This window comes from Sminthopsis crassicaudata, chromosome X (genome assembly GCF_048593235.1).
Source record: "Sminthopsis crassicaudata isolate SCR6 chromosome X, ASM4859323v1, whole genome shotgun sequence".
NCBI lineage: Eukaryota > Metazoa > Chordata > Mammalia > Dasyuromorphia > Dasyuridae > Sminthopsis > Sminthopsis crassicaudata.
This window is the reverse complement of record NC_133623.1, coordinates 81,300,785-81,325,660: the sequence shown is the minus strand read 5'-3', so window position 1 is coordinate 81,325,660 and position 24,876 is coordinate 81,300,785. Positions and strand designations below refer to the sequence as shown.

General features: G+C 44.5%; 1 protein-coding gene across 1 annotated transcript in view; it reads right to left on the bottom strand.

Moving 5' to 3' along the window:
• The window catches only part of F8 (coagulation factor VIII), a 110,562-nt gene that overhangs the window by 70,569 nt on the left and 15,117 nt on the right, over window positions 1–24,876 (bottom strand). The window contains exons 2-6 of the mRNA XM_074278450.1: window positions 18,606–18,727; window positions 15,180–15,302; window positions 7,673–7,885; window positions 6,956–7,018; window positions 5,296–5,412 (exon numbers count right to left, since the gene is read on the bottom strand). Coding sequence (XP_074134551.1) covers window positions 5,296–5,412; window positions 6,956–7,018; window positions 7,673–7,885; window positions 15,180–15,302; window positions 18,606–18,727 — 638 coding nt within the window. The remainder of the gene's footprint in view (window positions 1–5,295; window positions 5,413–6,955; window positions 7,019–7,672; window positions 7,886–15,179; window positions 15,303–18,605; window positions 18,728–24,876) is intronic.

Sequence of the window (24,876 nt, the reverse complement as noted above, 5' to 3'; positions counted from 1 at the left end):
AAGCATATAATTTTCACTTTTTTTTCTTTCTATCTCATGATTTTTTTCCCTTTTGTTCTGATTTTGTTTTCACAACAAAAGTAATACAAAAATATGTTTAATGTGGCTGTAACATGTATAACCTATACCAGATTGCTTGCTGTCTTGGAGAGGGAAAAGGGAAGGGAAGAAGGGAGAAAAAAATTGGAACTTATAGAAATGAATGTTGAAAATCAACTATACATGTGACTGGAAAAAATAAAATATTATTAAGTGAAAAAATCCCCCAACAAATTGTGGCTTGTTCTAGTCCCTCTGACACCCACCCACTTACCCACCCACACCACAGGACAGTAAGTATGCAGCCAGCATAAGGCACCAATAACAGGAAGTAGGATTACAAAGAAGAATAAGGAGGTCATGTACAAACCGTCCCAGTGATCAAAGGAGCAATTTACATTTTACATCATATGTACATCAGGATTCATCTCCCCTTAGTGTGTGCTGCATCAGGACCATCATCTAGGCGCTGCTGTTAGGGTCCATGATCCATTCATCTCAGTTAAATTTCAGGCATCCATCTTCACCCAGAGAGAGGACTGTGGGAACTGAGTGTGGCCCACAACCTACCATTTTCACTCTTTCTGTTGTTTTCTTGCATTTGGTTTTTCTTATCCTCTCATTTTTTCCCCTTTTTGATCTGATTTGTCTTGTGCAGCAAGATAATCATATGAATATGTATACATATATTGGATTTAACATATATTTTTACATGTTTAACATGTATTGGAGTACTTGCAGTCTATGGAGATGAGGTGGGGGGAAGGAAGGGAAAAATTTGGAACACAAGGTTTTCCAAGAGTCAGTGTTGAAAAACTATCCATGCATATGTTTTGTAAATAAAAGGCTTTAATAAATAAATAAATAAATTTCAGGCAGCAAGAGAAAGAGTAGTAGATCATTAAATGGTGCTGAGCATTTTAAGATGATGTGGACATGCTCATTTTTAAAGTTTTACTGATGTAAACTGATTCAACCATTCTGGAGGGCAATTTGAAACTATACCTAGTGGCCATCAAACTGTGCATACCCTTTGATTCAGCAGTGTTTCTACTGGGTCTTTATCCCCATCATAAAAGAGGGAAATGAACCCCCATGTGCAAAAATAATATGCTATTAAAATAAAATTTTTTAAATAGATAAGAGGAAGAACAGCTGGGTGGCGCAGTGGATAGGGCACCAGTCCTGAAGTCAGGAGGAACTGAGTTCAAATGTGGCCTCAGACACTTAACTCTTCCTGGCTGTGTGACCCTGGGCAAGTCACTTAACCCCAATTGCCTCAGCAAACAAGAAAAAAAATAGATAAGAGAAGAAGAGAAAAAACAAAGTTTTACTGACAACTTTAAAATGATTTGAATACATTAATCAACTAACCTCAAGATGGCGCAAGTAAGAATCTATTTCCAAAAAAAAGTATAAAAAGGAGACCTCAAACTCCTGTCCCCCAATCTTCTTCCCCCTTCATTGGGTCCTTGGGGCCACAGTGCTCCCAACTGCAATCCATAGTTAGGTGATTGCTATTTTCTGCCTCTTCCATTCATGTCCCCAAGAGGACTGCCTGCCTTCCCCATCCTCCCCTGTGTCCCGAAGCTCTAAAGTGGGATTGCCTCCTGTTTCCCTCTGCCCGTCATGGTCTTTTCTGATAAGTATTCAATAGTATTTGATTTTTCCAAATACATGTAAAAATAGTTTTCAATATTCACTTTTGTAAGACTGAGTTCCAAATTTTTCTCCCTCCCTTCTCTCCAAGACAACAAGCAATCTGATATGGGTTAAACATATACAATCCTTTGAAACATATTTCCATGTTTGTTATGTTGTACAAGAAAAATCCGATCAAAAGGGAAAAAACACGAGAAAGAAGAAAAACAGAAAATAAAAAGTAAAAATACTATGCTTTGTTCCACATTCAGTGTCCAGCTCTGGAGCATGGCATTTTCCATACTAAACTATTGAAACTGCCTTGAACCATCTCCTTGTTGAAGAGAGCCATGTCCATCAGAATTATCATGGTGCAATCTTCCTGTTGCCGTGTATACTGATCTCCTGGTCCTGCTCCTTTCACTCAGCATCACTTCCTGTCAGTCTCTCCGGGCCTCTCTGAAATCATCCCGCTGATTGTTTCTAACAGAATATTCCATAATATTCATGTACCAGAACTTATTCTCCAACTGATGGGCATCCACTCAGTTTCCAGTTTCTTGCCACACAAACACTTTAGCGTAGGTGGGCCCTTTTCGCTCCTTTATGATCTCTTTGGGATACAGACTCTGGTGAGTATTCAAAGACCCAGGCAGATGTGCCCCCGCTTCAGCATTTCATAAAGGAGGTGTCTCGCCTACAATCTAGACTACCATGAGTCAGGGTCACAGAAGGCCACAGGAGGGCTCTGTGATGGAGACTGGACCAAATACAGCTTTAGCACCTCTGTCCTTTCACCTTTCCTTGGTGTGCTTTCATCCCTTTCTTCTTCTCTCTCTCCTTTTTGTCTGCCTTTCTTCCCTCCCTCTCTTCATTCTTTCCTTCCTTCCTTCCTTTCTTTCCTCCATTTCCCCTTTCTTTCTTTATTCCTTCCCTCCTTCTCTCCCTCTCTCTCTCCATTCCTTCCTACTTTCCTTCCATCCCTCCTTTCCTTTGCCCCCTCCCTTCCTTTCTTCTTTCCTTCCTTTCTTCCTTCCCTCCCTCTTTCTTTCTTCCTTCCTTTCTTCCTACCTTCCCTCCTTTCTTCCTTTCTTTCTCTCCTTCTTCCTCCTTCCTTCCTAACATGGACTAACATTTACGATAAACAGCCATTGAGCTGTGTGCTAAGCAGGGAAGCCAAGCTGCAGCAGATTGAGCCTCGCTGCCTCCTGGTTCACCCTCCTGAGCCACAGAGAGGGAGCGCCCCCTTCCTTGCCCGCTCCCCCCCCCAAAGCATCGTCCTGCATCAGAAGTCAAAACTGGAGACTGAGTTCCTGGCAATTCGGAGAGGAGCCGATCCTCAGAGGAAAGGGGGTCAGAGGCCACGCAGGGGGACGGCCAAGGAAGACGGGCGCCTGTGTAAGTGGGCCCCGGGCCGGACCTCAGCGGCAGCAGCAGCACAGAGCTTGGGCCAGTCCTGCTTTGGGCAGCAGCTCAGGGATTATCCCCGAGACCCCAAGAAGCCAGCACTAGGAACGGGCTGAGCCGGGAGGATAGCAGGCGCTGGCTTAGCACCCAGCTAAAGGGAAAAGTGAAGAGGGCCGGGAATCCCCCTCTCATTCTGTTACACTCTCTCTCCTCTCTCTGTTGCTCTCTGTGTCTCTGTCTCTGTCTTTGTCTCTCTCTGTGTCTCTGTATTTGTCTCTGTCTCTATTTCTCAATGTCTCTGTCTCAGTCTCTGTCTATCTCTTTCTTTGTCTCTCTGTCTTTGTCTCTGTCTCTTCCCTCTCTCTGTCTCTGTCTTTATCTCTGTCTCTCTCTCTCTGTCTGTATTTGTCTCTGTCTCTCTCTCTATTTCTCAATGTCTCTGTCTCAGTCTCTGTCTATCTCTTTCTTTGTCTCTCTGTCTTTGTCTCTGTCTCTCTTCCCTCTCTCTGTCTCTGTCTTTATCTCTGTCTCTCTCTCTGTGTCTCTGTATTTGTCTCTGTCTCTCTCTCTATTTCTCAATGTCTCTGTCTCAGTCTCTGTCTATCTCTTTCTTTGTCTCTCTGTCTTTGTCTCTGTCTCTCTTCCCTCTCTCTGTCTCTGTCTTTATCTCTGTCTCTCTCTCTCTGTCTGTATTTGTCTCTGTCTCTCTCTCTATTTCTCAATGTCTCTGTCTCAGTCTCTGTCTATCTCTTTCTTTGTCCCTCTGTCTTTGTCTCTGTCTCTCTTCCCTCTCTCTGTCTCTGTCTTTATCTCTGTCTCTCTCTCTCTGTCTGTATTTGTCTCTGTCTCTCTCTCTATTTCTCAATGTCTCTGTCTCAGTCTCTGTCTATCTCTTTCTTTGTCTCTCTGTCTTTGTCTCTGTCTCTCTTCCCTCTCTCTGTCTCTGTCTTTATCTCTGTCTCTCTCTCTGTCTGTATTTGTCTCTGTCTCTCTATTTCTCAATGTCTCTGTCTCAGTCTCTGTCTATCTCTTTCTTTGTCTGTCTCTCTCTCTGTCTCTGTCTTTGTCTCTCTTCCCTCTCTCTGTCTCTGTCTTTGTCTCAATCTCTCCGTCTCTCTCTGAACTCAACCTGCTCTAAATAGAACTCTTCCTCCTTTCTCCTAAACCGGGAAAGTCCTCCCTTATTTCTATGTGAGGCATACTCATCCTCTGCACGACCTTGGACATCCTTCCAGACTCTCCTCTCTCCCTCCTCCCCCCTCTTCTATCCAATTGGTTGCGGATCTGGTGATTTTTACCTCCACATCCAAGCCCTTCTGTCAGGGTCCATAGCCACTACCCTCCTCCCCTCTTACTTGGATCACACCCTCCTAACTGGTCCTCCTGCCTCCTGCCTGTCCCTTCTCTCAGGCAGCACCGTCCATCCGGATCTCCCTGAGTCCCTCAAATTCCGACCCCGTTGCTTCCCTGCTCACATTCACAAGGGGCCTTTGAAGCTGGCTTGCCAGCCCTTTTCCCCTTTATGTGACCTACATGCTGGGCAGGTTGGTCTGCTTGCAGCCCGTCTCCTATCTCTGTCCTTTGCACTGACTGCAAACATGTCTAGAACATCCTCCCTCCTCCCCCAGGCTTCTCCCAGTCCCGAGCTCGCTTCAGGAATCAATTGCCATCCATGCAGGCCCAGAGAAAGAACAAATGGACTTGGAATGAGATGGGAGCAGATTCTTTCATTTGTGATTCGGGGGATTGGGGTCTGGGTTTTCTAACGTGGCTAATTATGGAACCGTTCTGCATGACTGCAGCATGTAGAACCTCCTCAAGAAGGTGCAAGAGAAGGGAGGGAGGGAGAGAATTTGGAATGCCAAACTTAAAAAAAAAAGGATGTTAAAATTTTTTGTTTACATGTAATTGGGAAAATAAAAGGGAATAAAACTTAAATGTAAAAAAAGAATCAATTCATGTGCCAACCACCTCTTACAGAAAGCCTTCCTTGATTTCCCATGATTGCTATTTCTCATGTGATTGTGTTTCCGTACTTCTCTAGTTACATTCGTATCTACTGCCAGCACAGAAGCTTGTGGAGGGCCAACCTTGGCTTTGTTTTGTCCTTGTGTCCCCGGTGCTGAGCAACAAATTCTACTTGGAGTAAATGTTCCTTGGCTTAGCCAAGAATGACCTCTGAGAGTTTGTGGGAAGGTTCTTACCTACCTGGTAAAGAGCCGTTCACGTAGCCATTGATAGTGTGCACTTTAGGGTACAATTTTTTGGACTCGTACATCTGAGCCTGTGTCTCGGTCTCATCTGGTTCAGAATGCCAGTTTTTCCCTGGGGATTGAGGGGGGTAGAAAAGAAGATGCTCAGTAGGTTGCTTTATCCCAGAACCATCATTTCTTCCAGCAATGCCAAATCCTGGCAATACAATTCAAAAGCACAGCCTAAAAAGGAAAGCTTTTAAATTCCCAACCAGAAGGGACAAACTCCACTCCACCTTCAGCCAAGTCTGGAGTCTTTGCAGGACCTCTCGGGCCATCAATCAACAGACAGGCTCCCCCTTCCTGCAGCCCTGGAGGGGGTTCCCTTAGCCACTCCTTGAGTTAGAAGTCTTCAATCTGGTCGGTGGTACCTTATGGAGATTTCCTCCCTCAGTTTCTCCCCAGCTCTAAGCACCTTCTTAAGTCCCTTACGACCAGTTCTTGTCTTTTCAACAATTAAACGACCATGTTTGTATTTTGGCCACATCCAATTTTTTTTTAATCTATAGGTTTCCCTCTCTCCTTGAAAGAGGCAACTCGAAGAATGACTCTCATACTCCAGATTTGGGGGGAATAATAAATCTTGTGAAGGAAATGAAAGCAGGCCTTTAAAGGGGAAGGAGAGATCTGAGCTTGGAAAGAGGAAACTTGACTCTGGGCAGGAAGTCAGAGAGCAGAACGCTGTTTCCCAAAGAAGAAAGGAGAAGAACAAGAAGAGCTAGACATCTGGAAATTGACAACAGATGGAAGGGTCCTCCTGCTAAAGAGGAGGAAGCTGGTACTCTGGAGGGGAAGCAGATGCTGGTTTTCCAAGGCCTGGTTGAGTACAGGTTCTGAAGCCATTAGGCCAAAGAAGAAGCAAAGTCCAGTGGAGGGTGGTACAGAGCCAGTGATTCCCGAAGGTGCAGAAGGAGCTCTTTTGTCAGTCTGATAGGGATGACAGAAGAGCCTCCTGTGGCTAAAAGCCAAGATAAATCACATATCTGCTCCCCTTTGGGGTGATTCAAATGGGCACTGCAGGAGGAGTCTAAGAAACACTCCCTAAGCCTTCCACTGAAGACCTTGGGGGTTGGGCACAAGTTACTCTTGTATTCCCTCTGGAGCAATAGCTACTGAAGAGAAAAACGTATTTGAGAAGTGAACTGCTGGCTAAGGAGGTGATGATGTCTGAGAAAGAACCTCTGAACCCTGGTCTAAAATTGAGGGACAACAGATTCCTAGCTGACACAGCTTTTTTTTTTCTTTAAATTTCTGTTGTTCAAAAGTAGAAGCAAGAGAATGCTCAGCACAACACTGGGGCTGTTCCAGCAGAGAGCGGATGCCCACGGGGCCTGGATGTGGCAGAGAAGACTCTTGGTCAAGTCAGGATTGGGCCTGATGCAAGCTTTGAGGATTCTGGCAGCTCAGGAATCCTGGGATCTGGATCCCTTCTAATTTAGAATGACTCTGAGTGACCAGTTCCAATGCCTCGAATCCTTGGGGGGGGCCCTTCCTGATGCCATGCCCTGGTGGATTCTCTGCCCCAGTTGGTATTTGGTGTTTTCCAATGGCAAGTCTTGAGCACTATTCTCAGGTAGAGCAAGCTCTCAACAGTGGCTCAAGGGACATCTTCTCACCTTCATCAAAAACAGCAAAGAGCAGCACAAACTCTTGCAAGTGCTCTGTTCCAGCCAGACTTCCTAAAAGAAAAGAAAAGGGACGTTAAAGAGAGCCAGACAAGAGTCTCCCATCAAAGGAAGCTTCCTCCTGCTCTTTAGTCTTATGGAAAGGGGGGTGGGCACTGAAGTACCTATGTTGAAGACATTCATTTCTTGTTACTTTACACATAATCCAGACACGGCACCTGGCTGAAAGAGCGCCACAGGTAGGCCAAGGCAAGGACGTTTCTTGGCAAACCCTAAGCCCGAGAAGGCGGCCGTAGTCCAAACGTGGACGGAATCATGGGCAGCACTGGGGGCAACAGAGCACATCTTCCGATAAGGGAGTTATCTCTGGTTTGCAAAGGATGAGGAGGAGAAGGTGAAGAAAGGAAAGCTGTCTCCTTCTCCTGCTTGAGGTCTCAGTCTGTTCCTCTCATTCTCATAGGAACCAACCCAGGGAATGGGAATTTAGAGCAAGAGAAGTCAGACAGTGGGCAGCTGTTGAGGTTCTGGTGATCCCGGGCAAGGTCCTTAACCTATCTGGGCTTCGGTGACTTCCTCTGTCAAAGGAAGAAGGAAGACTAGATGCCCCTTGAGTCCCTTCAGTGAGAGTCTCTTCTGTGCTCTTTCTGGGCTACCTTCCCCTGCCCATGACCCCTCTGCATCATCTGCCCTTCCCTCCTTCCCAAGTACCTTCTTTGCAGACCAGCAGAGCCCCAATCAAGCCCGTATTCAGGTCCTTCACTGTGTCCACATGAGAAAGATAGGAGTAGGTGAGACATGGTGGGTCATGGTCCATGGGGCTATTCTCCTTCAGGACTTGCCACACGTACGTGTAGCTGGCCCCTGGGGCTACTTCGTCATCTTGCTTTTCCATGTAATTGGTCTGGTCGTTGTACCCGGCCCCTAAAGGCAGAAGAAAGGGAATGGCCAGATTCAGGGCAAGCAGGGCCCAGATTCTCACACAAGCACGGGAAGGCCATAGCAATGCAGCCATGCTGGGTCACGCAGGGCAGCCTGGCAAGTGGGGAAGAGGCTGAGAGCATCGAGTCAGAATCCAGCACTGGCTGCGAAAACCCCATTACGAGGGCTCATGGAGGCCACGCGCAGCAAGAGGTCTCATGCGTGAGACTTTTTCCTGTCCTGGCTGGGCTGTCTCCACTATCTGCTGGGCCCAGGACGTTCAGCGCCCCTACAGATGAACCACACCTGCAGCCCTGGCCTTCTTCCAGCCCCTGCTTCGGTTCAGGCTTCCCGGCCTGCCATCAGCAGCTCTCCTCTGTCCCCTCCTCCCCCCTTTGCTGCCGCAGCAGTCCTTCCCTCCTCTTTCTCCTCCTCCTCCTGGAGACCTGACACTTCTCTCCCCTCTCTGCCACACTCCCTTCCCTTCTCTTTCCCCTCTCTTAAGGTTAACTCGGTCTTGCAGTTCCTTTCCTTATGTCCTCAAGCTGCTGGTCATCCCCCGCTTCACCTCTCCCCCATCACCTGCACCTTCCACCCTTTCCTTCTTCTCCTCTTGCAGATCAGCCCTCCTCCCTCTCCTGCGCCTTGACTCCCTCCCACACTCTGTTTCAGGCCTTTCACTTTGCCCTTTCCTAAAGCCTCTCCCCCTTTATGAGGCCACCTCTCCCTACTCATCCCCTTCTCTCCTTGCTCTCGGTACCCACCTTTGCTCCTCTCCCTCCTGCGTGCATCCCCTTCCCTTGGCCTTCCGTTCCCTCCCAAGCTGTTCCAAACAAGTCCCTCCGTCTCTGGACCTCAGCTGTGGCCATCTGCCATGCCTGGAGTTCTCTCTTTCCCACACCTCCTTGGCTGCCTTAAATCCAAGCTGCTTCCATTCTGGCTTCTCTCCTATGCTCCAACCCCTTCTCATCTCTTCTCCTCAATATCTTTTTGCTCCACTGCAGGGTCCGGGGATCTTTGCCATCCTGCCTCCATCCTCACACTTCGATTATTCATTTACTTTTTATTTAAGTGTGCCTAATTTCCGTGACAGGGAAAACAATGGCAAGTTCCTCCCCTCAAGGTCTTTGCATTCTGCTTAGAGGGCATGGTGGGAGAGTAGAACTCCACATCTGCTCATCAATGCAATTAAAAGGAGGGATCAACGGCGCAAAGTCTTGATGCAGACATTCTGGGAGTAGGGGAGATCTGAGTTCAAATCCTGCCTTAAGCAAGTCACTTCACTGCTGTTTGCCTCAGTTTCCTACCGCTGTCAAATGAGGATGATAAGCATAGCGTTGACATGGTTGTTGTATGGATCAACTTTGCTAGTAATAATAACTCTCTCTCTCTCTCTCTCTCTCTCTCTCTCTCTCTCTCTCTCTCTCTCTCTCTCTCTGTCTCTGTCTCTCTCTCTGTCTCTGTCTCTGTCTCTGTCTCTCTCTCTCTCTCTCTGTCTCTGTCTCTCTCTCTCTCTCTCTCTCTCTCTGTCTCTGTCTCTCTCTCTGTCTCTGTCTCTCTCTCTGTCTCTCTCTCTCTCTCTGTCTCTGTGTGTCTCTCTCTCTCTCTCTGTCTCTGTCTCTGTCTCTCTCTCTCTCTCTCTGTCTCTGTCTCTCTCTGTCTCTCTCTGTCTCTCTCTGTCTCTCTCTCTCTCTCTGTCTCTCTCTCTCTCTCTCTCTGTGTGTGTGTGTGTGTGTGTGTGTGTAAAGTATTTTGTAAATCTTCACTCCCTGTATCTATGCTAGGTGACAAGCTAGCCAGCGGACAAATTGACACCAGGTAATCTGGATGGGAGCAAGCTCTCTCACTCTCACTTGTTCTGGGGCTTTAGGGAAAGCCCCTCCCCAGTCAGGGCTCCAGTTTCCATAAATATAAAGTAAGGAGTTGGCCTTGGGTGACTTCTCCTGTTCCTTCCAAGCTGATACAATAGTCAGGGAAAGCTTTATAAGGAGATAACGGAACCTTATTGAATAAGACCTGGGAGCAGTATAAATGAGGAGTGGAGGGAGCCTCAGGTGGGGAAAGGGGGACGAGGGTGCAAGAGAAGCTGGTCTGGAGAAATGCACAGAAGGGAAAAATCAAATGCTGAGCTGAGAGAAAAGCTTGTCCACTTGGGCTGGAATATGGAACATGAGATGAGCAATGTGAAATGTGTCTGAAATGCCAGACTCAAGTCTCTGTCTTATTTTAGAGGTAATAGGGAGTCCTTGAGCAGCGTGGGGGTCACATTATGACACCTGATTCTTAGATTGTTAGTTGTATGGATTATAGGTTAAAGAAGGGAAAGAATGGAAGAAAACTCCTGCAATTATCCAGGAGAAGATTAATTAAGATGAGGACCCAGGAATGGAGAGAATGAAAGGAAAAAATACATACATACATATATATATATATATATACATATATATATATATATATATGCATGTATGTATATATGACATCCAAGTGGATATGTGGCAAGTTTAGAGCTAAATATATAATTTAAGAAATCATCTGAATAGAGATGATAATTGAACCCATGGGAGTTGATGAGGAGGAAGAGAAGGGAATGGAAAGGAAAGGAAGAAGGAAGAGAAGAGAACAAAAGAGAAGAAAATAGGAGAGGAGAGTGAGGGTAAAGGGGAGAAAAAAAGAGAGGTGAAGGAAAAGGCCTTGGAGGACAACCATGACATTCAGGCGGTTAGGAGAAGACTCTAGTGAGAGTAATCTCACGGAAGCTAAGGGACGAGAAAATATCCAGAAAAGAAGTGGAGATTTTGAAGAAGGTGGAAACAGAGAAAAGGCTAAGGGACTGAGGAGCCAGTTAGGAGACCATTGCTGATCTTGAAGAGAGGAAGTATCAGTAGGTGGCCCTGTACTGGCAGCACAGTCAGAAGCTAGAATTTATGGGGCCGAGAAATAAGAATTCTGGGAGTCTGGCAGTGAATTAAGGACAGACATATAACTCAAAGGGATGACAGGATCAAGCAAGAGTTTTGATTGTTGCTTTTAGAATACAGAAACACTAAACATTTGTGTTGATGGAAGAAACTTTCAGAGAAGAGAGGTTGATAATGACAAAGAGAATCAACAATGGATCAAGCTTCCAGAGGAGGTAAGAGGGCACAAGTGGAGCCTGGAATAAAGGGAAAAGATGGGTGAAGATGTATTGAGATTTAGAGATGAAGGGCGGGGTAGGGGGAAGAGAACTCACAGGGATTTACTTTGCTTTTCTCAGTAAAATAGGAAGTAAGGTCCTCTACTAAGGGGTTTGAGGTAAGAAGAGTTTGAAGACTTAAGAAGGGGGGAGACATTTTAGAACAGCCATGGTGGGAATCTTGATTAATCAAGGAAGAAGGAAAATTTGCCAAGATGGTAAAGGCCTCCCCTGAGCTCTCTCATACCTCTGTATATACCTTTTAGTAATGACTCAAAACCAACTCTAGAGCAGCAGAACCCACAAAAGATAGAGGTTTGAGACAATTTTCCAGCCTAAGACAACTTAGAAAGTCAACAGGAAAAGTGCTGCACAAGGGTGCAACTGAATCAGTAATATCAGAGGTGTTTTCCAGAGCTCTCAGCCCACAGAAGGTAAGAGGATTGGACCATGAATTGGAAGATTTACAGGGGTCCCTTAGCTGGCACCAGTGGCAAGACTCTGCTCCATTGCCTAGACTTGGATGTGGGTCAAAGTCCTGGCTCTTAGTCCCAGGTTAAGGACGAACACTAGCAGAGCCTAGCTTGCGGCTATAGAGAAGGGACAATGATCACAATTCCAGGTTTGAAAAGAGGCCTTGTGGGTACTCACAAACCAGTGCACAGTACATGAGAGTAGTAAACACACCTCTCCCTAGATCACACACCTTGTAAGAGTCCAAAACTTACAGGTCTCCAGAGTTACCTCTGAAAACAGCTGCACAAAAAACTTGAAGCTTGGGACAGTGCTCCTTCCACTTGGGAAGCAGAGTCCTACTTTAGCATAGAGTTAAAAGTCAAAAAAAATGGGCTGGAAAATAAGCAAACAACAGAAAAAATTCTGACCCCAGAAAGTTATTATAATGACAAGGAAGATCAAAATACACACTTAGAAGAAGACAACAGAGTCAAAATTCCTGCATCCAAAACCTCAAAGAAAAAATATGAATTGGTCTTAGGTCATGGAAGAGCTCAAAAAGGATTTTTAAAATCAAGCAATATGTAACCCAAGGAAATCATAAAAAGGAAAAGGCTCCATGTGTGCAAAAACGTTTGTGGCAGCTCTTTTTGTGGTAGCAAAGTGCTGGAAAATGAGTAGATGCCCATCCGTTGGGGAATGGCTGGTATATGAAAATAATGGAATACTACTGTTCTATAAAAATTATGAATAAGCTGATTTTAGAAAGGCCAGAAAAAGTTTACATGAACTGATGCTGAGCAAGCAGAAGAGGGGAAAAAAATCGTACACAGCAACAGCAAAGTTGGGCCATGATCAACTTGGTTCTTCTCAGTGATTCAGTGATCCAAAGCAATCCCAATAGACTTTGGACAGAAAATGCCATCTGCAACCAGAAAAAGAACTGTGGAAATTGGGTGTTTCATGCTATGCTCACTTCTGTGATGACCACATTAGCACCCTGGATACCTTAGAATCACCTGGAGTCAACATCTCCTTGACCGCACCTCTTCCTCTCCGCCCAGAGTGAGTCTAACTAGTCTCACTTCACTTCCTAGTCCCTCCCACAATTCTCTGTATACACCAAATGATTGGGCCAGCACAAGATAGTGGGAAGGGCCATTTTCCAAGCATATTCTTATAGAGTATTGTCTAATCGGTATTAGCCTCAAGGGCTCGATTATCCGACCCCAGTGCATTGACTCAAGAGTTTCAGCCCTTTACATACTTTTTTCTTTTTTTTTTCTTTTGTTCTGATTTTTCTCTCCCAACGTGATTCATAAAGCAATGTGTATTGACGATAAATAAAAAACAATTCAAAAAATCAAGCAAGAGAGGTAGAGGAAAAATTGGGAATAAAAGTGGAAGTGGTACAAGAAAATGATAAAAAGAGTCAATAGCTTAGTAAAGGAGATACCAAAAATACTGAAGAAAATAGTGGCTTTTCTTAGGTACCAACACATCAACCTCTCTGCTGCCATGGAAGATGAAGAAAGCATTCCTCCAGGCTGTTATCTTTATTCTAGTGGAGGGGAGGGAGTGGGGGCTGCGGAGCATTTGCCATCAGGCTTTCCATGTAGCTCAATCTCTACAAGTCCCTAGACTCGTTCCAGAAGTTATTTGTTACTCTTATTTGTTAACTGTGTTGTGACTCTGAGGATCATCCCCACCATTAATTGTTACAGTAAACTGCCTATTTGTTTGCTTAATGCTCTGTTGGGCGGTGGATAGAGCATCATTGTTGCCATTAGGAAGATGTGAGTTTAAAACTTCTACCTCCAGCCGTCACTAGCTGGGGGACTCTAGCTAGGCAAGTCACTGAACCCCTATTTACATAGTTCCTCGTCTATTAAACGAGAACACATTGGAGAAGGAAATAGCAGGCCGCCCCAGTATCTTTACCTAGAACACTTTTGTCCATGGGGTTGTGTAGAATGCGACATAACTGAACAAGCACACATACGTTCTCTCTCAGCTGTCACCAGGTCTTGAGGCTCCAGGTTCAGGAATCCTCACTTTCCCCAATGCCAAAGTCCTCCTCCTTGCCTAATTTAGGCCGATCGTGTCATCTGCACTTCCCTGCAGACACATCGATGGCCTTTTCTCCCAATCTTTGAGAAGCGCTGCCTGGAAATGTCTAAACTCATTCAGAGTCAGTGGCCCTCAGTTCTGGCTGTTCCATAAGGACTGGATAAGCTCCAAGATTTCTTCCTGATCTAAATCCATGACTCTCTCCTGTCCCATTGGCTTCTCTCTTCTTTTGCCACAAAGGTACACAATAGAATGTCTATGGTTCTTAGATTTTGACATTCTATGATCCCCTCCCCTCTCTAGACCTCAGCTTCCTCATCTGCAAAATGGGCTGAATGATCATTAATATTCTTGTCCATTATAGGATTTACTGATTCAAAATGGAGCAGGAGAAGGTGAGTATGAGAACAGGTTTCTAGCCTTAGGCCTGGCATCTCCTCATCACAAGATCTTGGGGAAGCACTGTCCCTTTCCTAGCTCTCAGTTTCTTCCTTTGTAAAAAAAGGAGTTGAAGGACATGAAATCTAAGAAGCCTTCCAGCTTTGTCTGTTGTGCAGAGACAAGGAAGGTAGTCGCCACTGGCTTCGCTCGTTCTTTTCTTTTTCAGTTTCTCCCCTCAGTTGGAACGGTAGCGCTGCTGCTGCTGCAGGTCCTTCAAGGTCATTCTCCCAAGGTGATTAGGGAGACCAGGCACTAGCCTGAAAGTTTACATTTGCCCTGTCTTCGAACTTAAGGTTCTCTCAACTCTCAGAGGGTCTAAAGCTTTTATGTTCCAAAGCAGCTGAAAAATCCCCACTATGATCAAGCAGTTATTATCCTTACCCTCACACACCTCAATCTTTGGACACCTTGCCACCCATCTTACCACGGCTGTCCATTTTTACCCCTTTGTAGATGGCTATCAGGTAAACTGGAATAGTTTAAAACAGAACTAAGACTTTTGGAATACTCCATATGTTTAAGTAGACGGACAGTTATGAGTATTCATTTAAAAATAATTTGTAAATATTAGCGTAGTGAGCTTAGGGGTGAAAGGGACAAAACAGAAGAAATTGCTCACCTGTGAATGGCAATAACTCCACTGTTCTATTTGTACTGGGTTCTAGATTGCATGGGATCCATACGAGGTAGAGATGAAAGCATAATTCGAAGTTAGATTTTCAGAGTGGTCTAGATCCAGAGCTAGGAGAGACGCCTCCCAGGCCCTCTAGTCCAACTCTCATCTCACAGAGGAAAGTGAGACCCAAGTTGGGAAAGGCTCAAAGTCACCCGGGGAGCAAGCATCAGTAGTGTGATTTCTATGTTTTCAGTAATAACAACCTCACACAAATTCCACAACTATCTCTGAAGTGAATGCCACTGAAGACCAATCTCTTGTACCCTGGGAAGCTCCTAAAGGTCCTAAAGCACTTCTCAGCCCCCTTTGGGGCTACCACGTGTTCTGGAAGAGTCCATATCTCCAAGCACCACTTATATCGGACATAGACAAAAATAGAGACAATGCTCCATTGTCATCAGGGTCCCCAATCTCTTCCCCAGCCCACCCAGTCAGAGCCCAAAGCCAGCAGTAGCAAGAAGCCCGCCTGCCTCACTCACCCTCAGAGGCCTTCCAGTAGGATATCCCAACGGCATGGAGGCTAACTGGATGGGAAGCCATGTTCTTGAGTGTAATAACCACCGTGTCATGGACTTCTGCCCGAATGGTGGGACCCAGGAGACCTGAAAGAGGGAGATACTGATTGCCACCCACCTCTCAAGCAGTTGCTATAAAAAAGCAGGTGACCCTAGAGGCAATGAGGGTTTAAAAAGGGCCCAACTGAAAAAGACATTTTCCAAAGAAAATTCTGAAATGAAGGTCAAATGCACAGGAACCAGTGCTGCTAGGCTGCCATGTGTTGGCTATGCTATAAGCTTTGTCTCAGGCTTGGGATGGTGAATAGAATGGGACTTTTTTATTTTTGATTTCATTCTTCTGGCAACTTTTGGTTAATGCTACCTTACCTGACCAAAATCAGCCCCATGAGACATGAAAATGTACTTAGAGCCTCAAATTTTCCTTAGCTTTTAGGGGAAGAATTTCAGCAGAAATTCTTGACTCCCTGGAGACACGTAAATCCTCCTCCTCAATTCACTGCTTTGTTTCCTTAATAATAATTTGTTTCTAAAGAATTGCATATAAAGATAATTTTTAACATTCAAATTTTTAAATACAATGTTGACTTCCAAATTTTCTTACTCCTTTTTCATTCCCCTCCCTAAGATGATAAGCAAGTTGATATAAGTTATACAAATGTAGTTATGTGAAAGAACAAACTGTTTGCAAAAAATGTCAGTTTGCAAAAGGAAAAAACCCACCCCAAAATAAAGTGAAAATAGTATGCTTCAATGTCAATCAGCTTATTTGTAAATCCTTTAAAAGTAGCTTAATCTGAAACCTGACTCAGTTTACATATAGTGTGTTTGACCAGGTCTGTTTCTTTAGGGGATGTATGCAATTATGACTCCTTTCAATTTGGTCACCTTTCTTGACATTGAAGGAAGCATGGGATTATGGATCTATGTTCCCTTTAACTTTTCTGGCTAAGAGGAGCATAACAGAATTGCAATATATACAAAAATTATTTCTTTGTCCCCCCTGACATAATTTTGCTTCTAAAAAGGCTTGTCTGTCAGGATCCTCATGCTTCAGCATTAACCTAGGTTAATTAGCTCTGTATTTCTGCACTGTGGCAGCAGGCACCCATACCTGATTTCAGACAGAGGCCAACTCTCCCATAGGATGGAAGGCCGCTGGACCTATCTGGGACTTCCTTCGGAACTAAAAGTAGACTTTGATGTCAAAGAGGAGCTGCTCAACCACTTGCTTTGCCCCCATCGCATCATTTGTGTCATCATATGAAACAATTTCGCCTAATCGCTGGCCACTGGTTTTATTTTCCACTGGAGAGAGAGAAGGGTTTGGGAAGAAAAGCTCCCCATGTGCCGCCTACAGGGTTACATCTTGTATGTCTCGGTCAGTGTTTCTGGCAGAAGACAAGCTACGAGTTCATGAATTAGGCTGGGTTCTCTCTAGGTCCCCAAGGCCAAACCAAAGGGTTGGAGGCCATGCAGTCACATACATACATGGACGTGACCAGAGAGTCTGCCCAAGTACATCCTCAGCTTATGACCTGGAAATCTTCAGTACAACACAGGCAAAATTGAAATGTTTGCTTTTGCCCTGCTCTTCTACGTACATATCCTTTAGAATTTGGAGGCACCATCACATAAAGGAGTAGAGCAAGAGCGATGGATTAATTCCCAGCTTTAGCCACTTCCAAAAGAGCATCTAGGAAGAAGCAACCTGGGGCAAATGCAAGGTCACCAGGGTCAATTCCAATCCCATGAGGGGGTCTAAGCACACTAGGAAAATGTGCCCAGAGCTCTTTTTGGTGGTGGCAAAGAATTGGAAAATGAGTAGATACCTATCAATCGGGGAGTGGCTGAATAAATTATGGTATATGAAAATAATGGAATTCTATTGTTCTAAAAAATTATGAACATTCTGATTTTAGAAAGGCCAGAAAAATTTTACATGAACTGATGCTGAACAAACAGAAGCAGGGAAAATTGAACACCGCAACAGCAAGACTGTGCAATGACCAACTATGACAGAACTGGTTCTTCTCAGCGGCTCAGTGATACGAGGCAATCCTAATAAACTCGAAATGAAAATGTCATCTGCATCCAGAGAGAGAACTAAGGAGATTGAATGTAAATCAGCACATGCTACGTTCACTTTGGTTTTTTTCTTCTTGTGGTTTTCCCCTTTTGTTTTGAGTTTTCTCTCCCAACATGATTCATAAGGAAATGTGTTTTTTAAAAATGAATGGCTATGTGTAGCCCCCCCCCAAAAAAAGGTTTTTTTACATGAAATTGGGGAAAATATTTTTTTAAATGTGCCTGGGATTCAACTGACAAACATTTATTAAATTCCTACTGTGTGCAAGGCAGACCTTGTACTGAAGGCAAAGCGCTCCTGTAATCTTGGACCAACATATATCTAGCACAAGGGAGGTGGCACGGCAGATGCTCCTTATTTTGTGCCACTCAGTCTGCCTCTGGGATATGGGTCCAGTTCTGGAAGGTGCCATTTAAATAGGACCACTGAAAAGTGCCCATCTACAGGCATGCCACTTGGCTGGTGAATGGTCTAAAAACTACATCATTCAAAAGACCGATTGCAATATATGGGGCCTTTGGGAGGCAGCAATCTCTCATAGCCACCACTAGGTCCAGGAAGAAGCCAAAGACTTCTAGCCCCCCTGGGGGTTAAAGGAGACCACGTTCTGGCCAGGATTAGCAATGGGCCTAGAACTGGTTAGGAAGGAGAACAGACCAAGGAAAGACTGAGCTCAAGCCCTGCCATTGACATACGCTGGCTCTTGGGCACTGGGAGGGTCATTGTCATTGTTCCAGCCAAGTCCCTACCACTTAAATTTTCAGAGAAGGTGCTGAGCCATCCCGGAGAGGGACTTCCCTCACTTGAGAGTGTGGTCCCTTGGCCCATAGAGGCTCAGGTCAGGTTCCTGTCCAATTTCACATGCTTCCTCCCTTACTCATGGGCAACTCTGGCAGGTCCCAGAGATTGTGGGATATATTGGAAAGCTTTCTGGATTTAGTCAAAGACTTTGAAGCAGGCTCTGCTACTTGGTCTCCATGTGAGACCAAGCAAATCCTTTCCCATCCCTGGGGCTACTCCATCTGTAAAATAAGGATTCAGACTAGTGGCTAGCGAAATCTCCTTCCAGTCTTTGGACAGGCTTGGCCTCCTGATCCAGGCGTACATGTGGCTGCTTCCCAAGGACTAATCTAGCTATGTTGAGAAAAGCTCATCACTCAAAACCTGACCAATCCATAGGTGACGTTCTTAGCCACATCAACTCATGCTGTTAAGGCAGGGAAAGGGCTGCCACACACAAAGGAGTGGCCACACAAGTGGAAGTTTGGAAGATCTTCCAAACCGTGAAGTATTATCATTACCCATCCATGGTGCTCTGGGCTTGGCTTGGAGAAAGAGGCTATCTGTGTATTCTACAAACACAGCCTTTTTATAGAGAGTGGAACCATCGGATGCAAACGAGTCGGGGACTCTTGGAGGAAATCTGTACAAAGAAAGAAAAGGGTAGATTCAGTTTTGGAGAGCTCTGAATAAAGGGAATCCTGCACACCCACAAACTATTGCAGTTGGGAAGGTACCCCAAAAGGTTGGGCTTGTCACAAGGTGTCTCAAAAGAATTTGCAGGCTTGAACCCATAGCTAAGTCAAGGGGCAAAGTTGATTGTAATTGTAACACCAATCGAAGGGGGCTAAAGTCTACAGGTTTTAGGAAGGAACCTAGAGCGTGGAGGCAAATTTATCCAGTTCATGCCATTATGATTAGAGGTAGAACCAAGGAGTGGTCTCAAGAATTAATTTGGTTATCACTGACCAACAGAGTAATGTCTGTAGGACTATTCTAAGGCCGGAAGACTTGAAATCATTGACAGACATAATGTTAGAACAATAGTCTCAGGATCACTAATATATCTTCCCTAAAGTCTAAGGGAAGAAATATTATGATATTCCTAAATCAGAAGACTTTTCTAATCATGTAAGGAACAATAGTATTATTAGATCAGAGGGCCTCAGGATCACAGATTCCAAAGCCAGAAATGTAGAATCACTGACAGATTGTTAGAACAGGCGCCCCCTAAGGTCAGGGGATCTTAAAATAATTGCTCTTTTCCCTAGAACATATATTACATTAAAACCACCAAAATTTTGTGAGCCCACCAAATCTCTGGCAGCATCCCTTGCAAAACTTTGTGTTCCAATTTCCTCCCTTCCCCCACTCCCTCCCCTAAATGGCAAGTAATGCAATATATGTTAAACATGGTAAAAATATATGTTAAGTTCAATATATGCATATATGTTTATACAATTATGGTCCCACACAAGAAAAATCAATTCAAAAGGGAAAAAAATGAGAAAGAAAATAAAACACAAGCAAACAACAGAAAGAGTGAGAGTGCTATGTGGAGATCCACTCTCAGTTCCCACAGTCTTCTCTGGGTGTAGATGGCCCTTATCATCACAAGATCATTGGAACTGGCATCAATCATCTCATTGTTGAAGATTTCCACTTCCATCAGAATACATCCTCATACAGTATTGTTGTTGAAGTGTACAGTGATCTTCTGGTTCTGCTCATTTCACTCAGCATCAGTTGGTTTAAGTCTCTCCAGGCCTCTCTGTATTCCTCCTGCTGGTCATTTCTTACAGAGCAATAATATTCCATAACCTTCATATACCATAATTTACCCAACCATTCTCCAACTGATGGACATCCATTCATCTTCCAGCTTCTAGCCACTACAAAAAGGGCTGCCACAAACATTTTGGCACAAACAGGTCCCTTTCCCTTCTTTAGTATTTCTTTGGGATATAAGCCCAGGAGTAGCACTGCTGAGTCAAAGGGTATGCACAGTTTGTTAGCCCTTTAAGCATAGTTCCATATCGCTCTCCAGAATGGTTAGATCCATTCACAAGTGAATACATATTTCCAAAATGCCTACAATGTGGCACAGACAACTGTGTTAATATATGATCTCATTTTATCTCCACAAGAATACTGTGGGTTGGGGCTATCATTAGCCACATAATACAGTTGAAGAAACTGAGGCAGACAAAGCTTCGATGACTTACCAGTGTTAACACAAGTGTTACACACTTGCCAGCTAATGTCTAAGGCCTGAGTCCAGGCCTGGTTCTCTATCTACTGCATTCCCTAGGTGCCTCTGAGTAAACACATGCTCAGAATTAAAGCTGCCCATGAAGAAGTGACTTCCCTATTAACCTGTGAACCCTCTGGTCACATTTTATGGTCCACATGATCCCTGAAGTGACAAGTTTCTTTTCTTTTCTCTATAGTAATGCTCCAGTTAAGGTTCCATTCCAGAGACAGTGGGAAGGCAATAGCTAGATCTGATGACTTGGCCCATTGTGAGAGGGGTGAAGAGAGAAGAGGAGCAGGGAGAGGGAAGAGTTGAGAATGAGTCAAAGAATGATAGAACCCAGGACCCCAGCAGCATGTGAAGGAAATTAGGGTATAAGCAGGAAGACGATATGAGGATCGACATACTAATGAGATATTCAGGTGGACGTGTCCAGCAAGACTTGGCTGCAATTCAGTCATTAACGAGGTGGTGTCAGCTTGGAGGAAAGTCTCTAGCGGAGCATCCTAGGAGGCTAGCCTTCTGTAGTTCTGTGTTGTTCAATATTTGCCATCAGTGATATGTTATCATGTTGTCAATGAAAGTATCGATGGCATAACAAGAAGAAATGGCTAACACACTCGGTAACAGACTAATGATTTGCTGAATCTAAGATTAGTAGAAATAAAGGGAAAAAATCTGGAAAAGCTATGTGACATAATAAGTAGGATGCTTGTTGGACACAGGACACAGAACCTGGCTTCAAAAAAAACTAAGACCTTGGCAACAGGCCTTATCCCTTCCTGGCAAAGACGGGGAGAAGAAATGGGAGCAGTGGCAGATTGTCTATTCATGGGCTCAAAGATCACTGCAGACGGGGACTGCAACCATGGAATTAAAAGGTGCTTGCTCCTTGAAAGCAAGCTAGGGCACATCTGGACAGCACACCGAAAAGCAGAGACGTATCACCTTGCCGACAAAGGTCCATAGAGTCAAAGCTATAGTTTTTCCAGGAGCAACGTATGGCTGTGAGAGTTGGACCGTGAGGAAAGCCGAATGCTGAAGAATCGACATTTTCAAATTATGGTGCTAGAGAAAACTTTTGAGAGTCCCTTGAACAGGAAAGAGATGAAATCAGTTAATGCTTAAGGAAATCATCCAGGCTTCTTACTGAGATGACAAATAGTGAAGCTGAAGCTTAAATACTCTGGCCACCTAACGAGAACATGGGACTCATTGGAAAAGACCATGACACTGGGAAAAATTGAGGGAAAAAGGAAAAGGGAATGGCAGAGGGTGACATGGAGAGATAGTGTTATGGAAACAAAGAACATGAGTTTGAACAGACTTTGAGAGACAGTGGAGGACAGAAGGACCTGACTTGCTATGATCCATAGGTCATAAAGAGTCAAACACAACTGAATGAATTAACAACGATGGCTTCAAATCCCTCTTCCACCCTAGTCGGATGATGCTGGAAGAATCATTTAAACCACTGGGGAGCTGAGGCACCGCTCTGATGACCAAGGGAGTTACCGCCACATACTGGGAGCTTCATCCATCCCTAGGTGGTCTACCACTTCCAGTGCCACTGGGCCTTGATATATTGTCAGAAAAGTGAAATCATCCACTTGGCTTCAAGGAAGCAATCATCTATGTTCCACCCTTCACATGGCCAAAAGAATTGTCATTCATCCACTTCCAGATCTCCAGTGGCTCCCCGCTGTCTACTCAGTGAAGTTATAGCTTCTCTTCAGAGCATCTGGAGCTAAACCTAGCTTTTTAGCTTTATTGCATAACACTTCCTTTCATGCTTATCTCCAGCAGCCAATGTGGCCCCTTCTCTGCTTCCTCTCCTTGCGCTGGCTTTCTCCTCTGTAAAACTCACCACTCTACCCCATTCCCTTTCTCTGACTCGGGCGTCCAGAGGAAAGCATTTTGGAAAACTTAAAGCATTAACAGTAACCTGAGTCAATCAAGTTGATGGAGAACTACCTCCAGTTGGGTCTGTGGGTTACAATCATCCTAAGGTCAACATCTCTTTCAGGCTGGTGCTTTTCCTCATCTCTCTAGGAAATTCTAGATAAGTAATCTTTTCTTTTTATTAAAGCTTTTTATTTTCAAAGCATATGCATGGATAATTTTTCAACATTGACTCTGGCAAAACCTTGTGTTCCAAATTTCCCTTCCTTCCCCCCACCCTCTCCCCTGGACAGCAAGTAATGCAATATAGGTTAAACTGCAATTCTTCTAAACATGTTTCTACATTTAACCGCCATCCAAGAAAAATCAGATGAAAAGGGGGGAAAATGAGAAAGAAAACAAAATACAAGCAAGCAACAAAAAGAGTGAAAATACTATGTTGTGATCCACACTCAGTTCTGGCTCTCTCCATCACAAGAACATTGGAACTGGCCTGCATCAACTCATTGTTGAAAAGAGCCACGGCCTAGATGGACAATCTTGATAGTGATCCTCAGCAAAATTCTACAATTAGTGCTTGTACTGATCATTTGGGAGCCTCTAGGTACAGAAGCAGTGATCACTAATGACAGGTAATACCGAATAAAGCTCATTTTCTTTTTGGATAAAGTTGTTGATTATAGAATAGGGAATACCATAGATAGGCACAGGATTTAGAACTGGAAATAGATGGAAAACAGTGATCTGGATTGAAGAAAGGATTGAAGATCATAGACTGTTCAAGCTCAAAAGGAACTTACAGATTTTCTTGTCAAATACCCACATTTTCTAGAGAAGGAAATTGAAGATCATAGGATCCTAACTCTAGAACTGGAAGGGACCTTCAAAACCATCTAGCCTAGCCTCCTTCTTTTATAGAGAAAGAAACAGAGGCCCAGAGATGTCAAGTTACAAACTTGGGATTTGAACCCAAGCCTTTGGACTGCAAATCTAGTGCTTTTGTCACTTTGCAACATCTCATTCCTATGTTCTAGAATGTTTGTGCTTCTGAATTTTAGTGAAGACAAAACCTAAATACACACACACACACACACACACACACACACACACACACACATACACACGCCCCTATGTATTTATGTTCCTACATTCTGTGATATGAAAATCAAACACTGGTCCAGCACCATGCACACCCACTCCGGGTCCTTTTAAGCAAGATATTGAAATGTTTGTATTACTAGTAATATCAGTAACCCTTGTTCTGGGTCCCATGCCCGGAAAGCTCTCAGTGGAGCCTTCTCCCACTCCCACTGGCAAACCTACTGACCCTAAACTCAGAGCCCTTTTCCTGGCAAATTCTTTGATTTCTGGAGTAAAGCACTGGGCTGGAACCATCGGTCATTCTTGGCACAAGCTGATTTTTCAACACCACCTCCGGCAAAAACAATCTTCAAAGAACACCCCGTTTTTCACCCACCATTTCGCTCTGTCCTTTGAGTCCTCTAAAAATTCCACCTCCCCTCATCCCTCAAAGGGCCCATTTCAACACCCCCATCAAGAGTTCCAAATTCCATTTTACCCATGAATATTTTAAAGAAAGTCTCGAGGAAGGCAGCACTCTGGATGGCCAAAACCCACTGAAAACTTCACAGGCTCAATAGCTTCAGAGTTGGGGATTTTAGAGACCATCTAGTCCAAAGCTTCTTAAACTGAATGTGGCAGTCTCGAAATTCGGATTTATTCTCAGTAAGTGTTTGCTTTGTAGACCTACTTTATATACCCATATACCCAGGGTCACATAAACATTTCTTGGGTGAAAAGGAATCAGGAGTGGAAACAATGTAAAAAGCCCTGATTTAATCCAACCGCCTTATTTTAAAAGATGAAGAAATCAAGTCCCAGAGAGATTAAGTCACACAGGGGAAGAAAGGTCTCAGTCCAGGTCATTTGACTCCAAACTCAGTGTATTTTCCATTGTGCCCCCCTTGCCTCCATGTCAGCAGCTAGGTTTCCTGACTCTAAGAGGAGCAGAAGGTTCCCTAGGGTGGGGAGGGGGCGGGGGGCTGCCCCACTCCGTTATAAGTAACAGGGCCAGGAATGTGTGGGGCTTTTCTAAGTGTCATTTATTCATTCATTTGCTCATTGGACAAATCAATCATCTACTAAGTGCAGAGGCAGCTTGGTTTAGTGGCTGGAGACCTGTATTTGCCTCCCACCTCTGATTCTTACTGACTGGGTGACTCACTAAGACTCCCTCATGAAATGTCTGGTTCGGAGCCCCTCCCTCCCTCAGTCCCCCCACCCATCAGCACCACCAGTGCTCACCCAGATAGAGACAAAAGAAAACCAGATCCGTCCAAGAGCCGGCTGGATACAGAGAGATCTATGTGGATCAGAACATGGCATTTTCTTCTTTGTTGTTGTTGTTTGCTTGTCTTTTTTTTTTTGAGTGTTTTTTCCCCTTTTGATCTGATTTTCCTTGTACAGCATAACGAAGATGGAAATAAGTTTGGGAAAATTGCACATGTTTAAGTTCGATGGCTTGCCATGGGGGGGCGGGGCAAGGGAGGGAGGGAGAAAAATTTGGAACACAAGGTTTCCCAAAGGTGAATGCTGAAAACTCTCTTTGCCTGGGT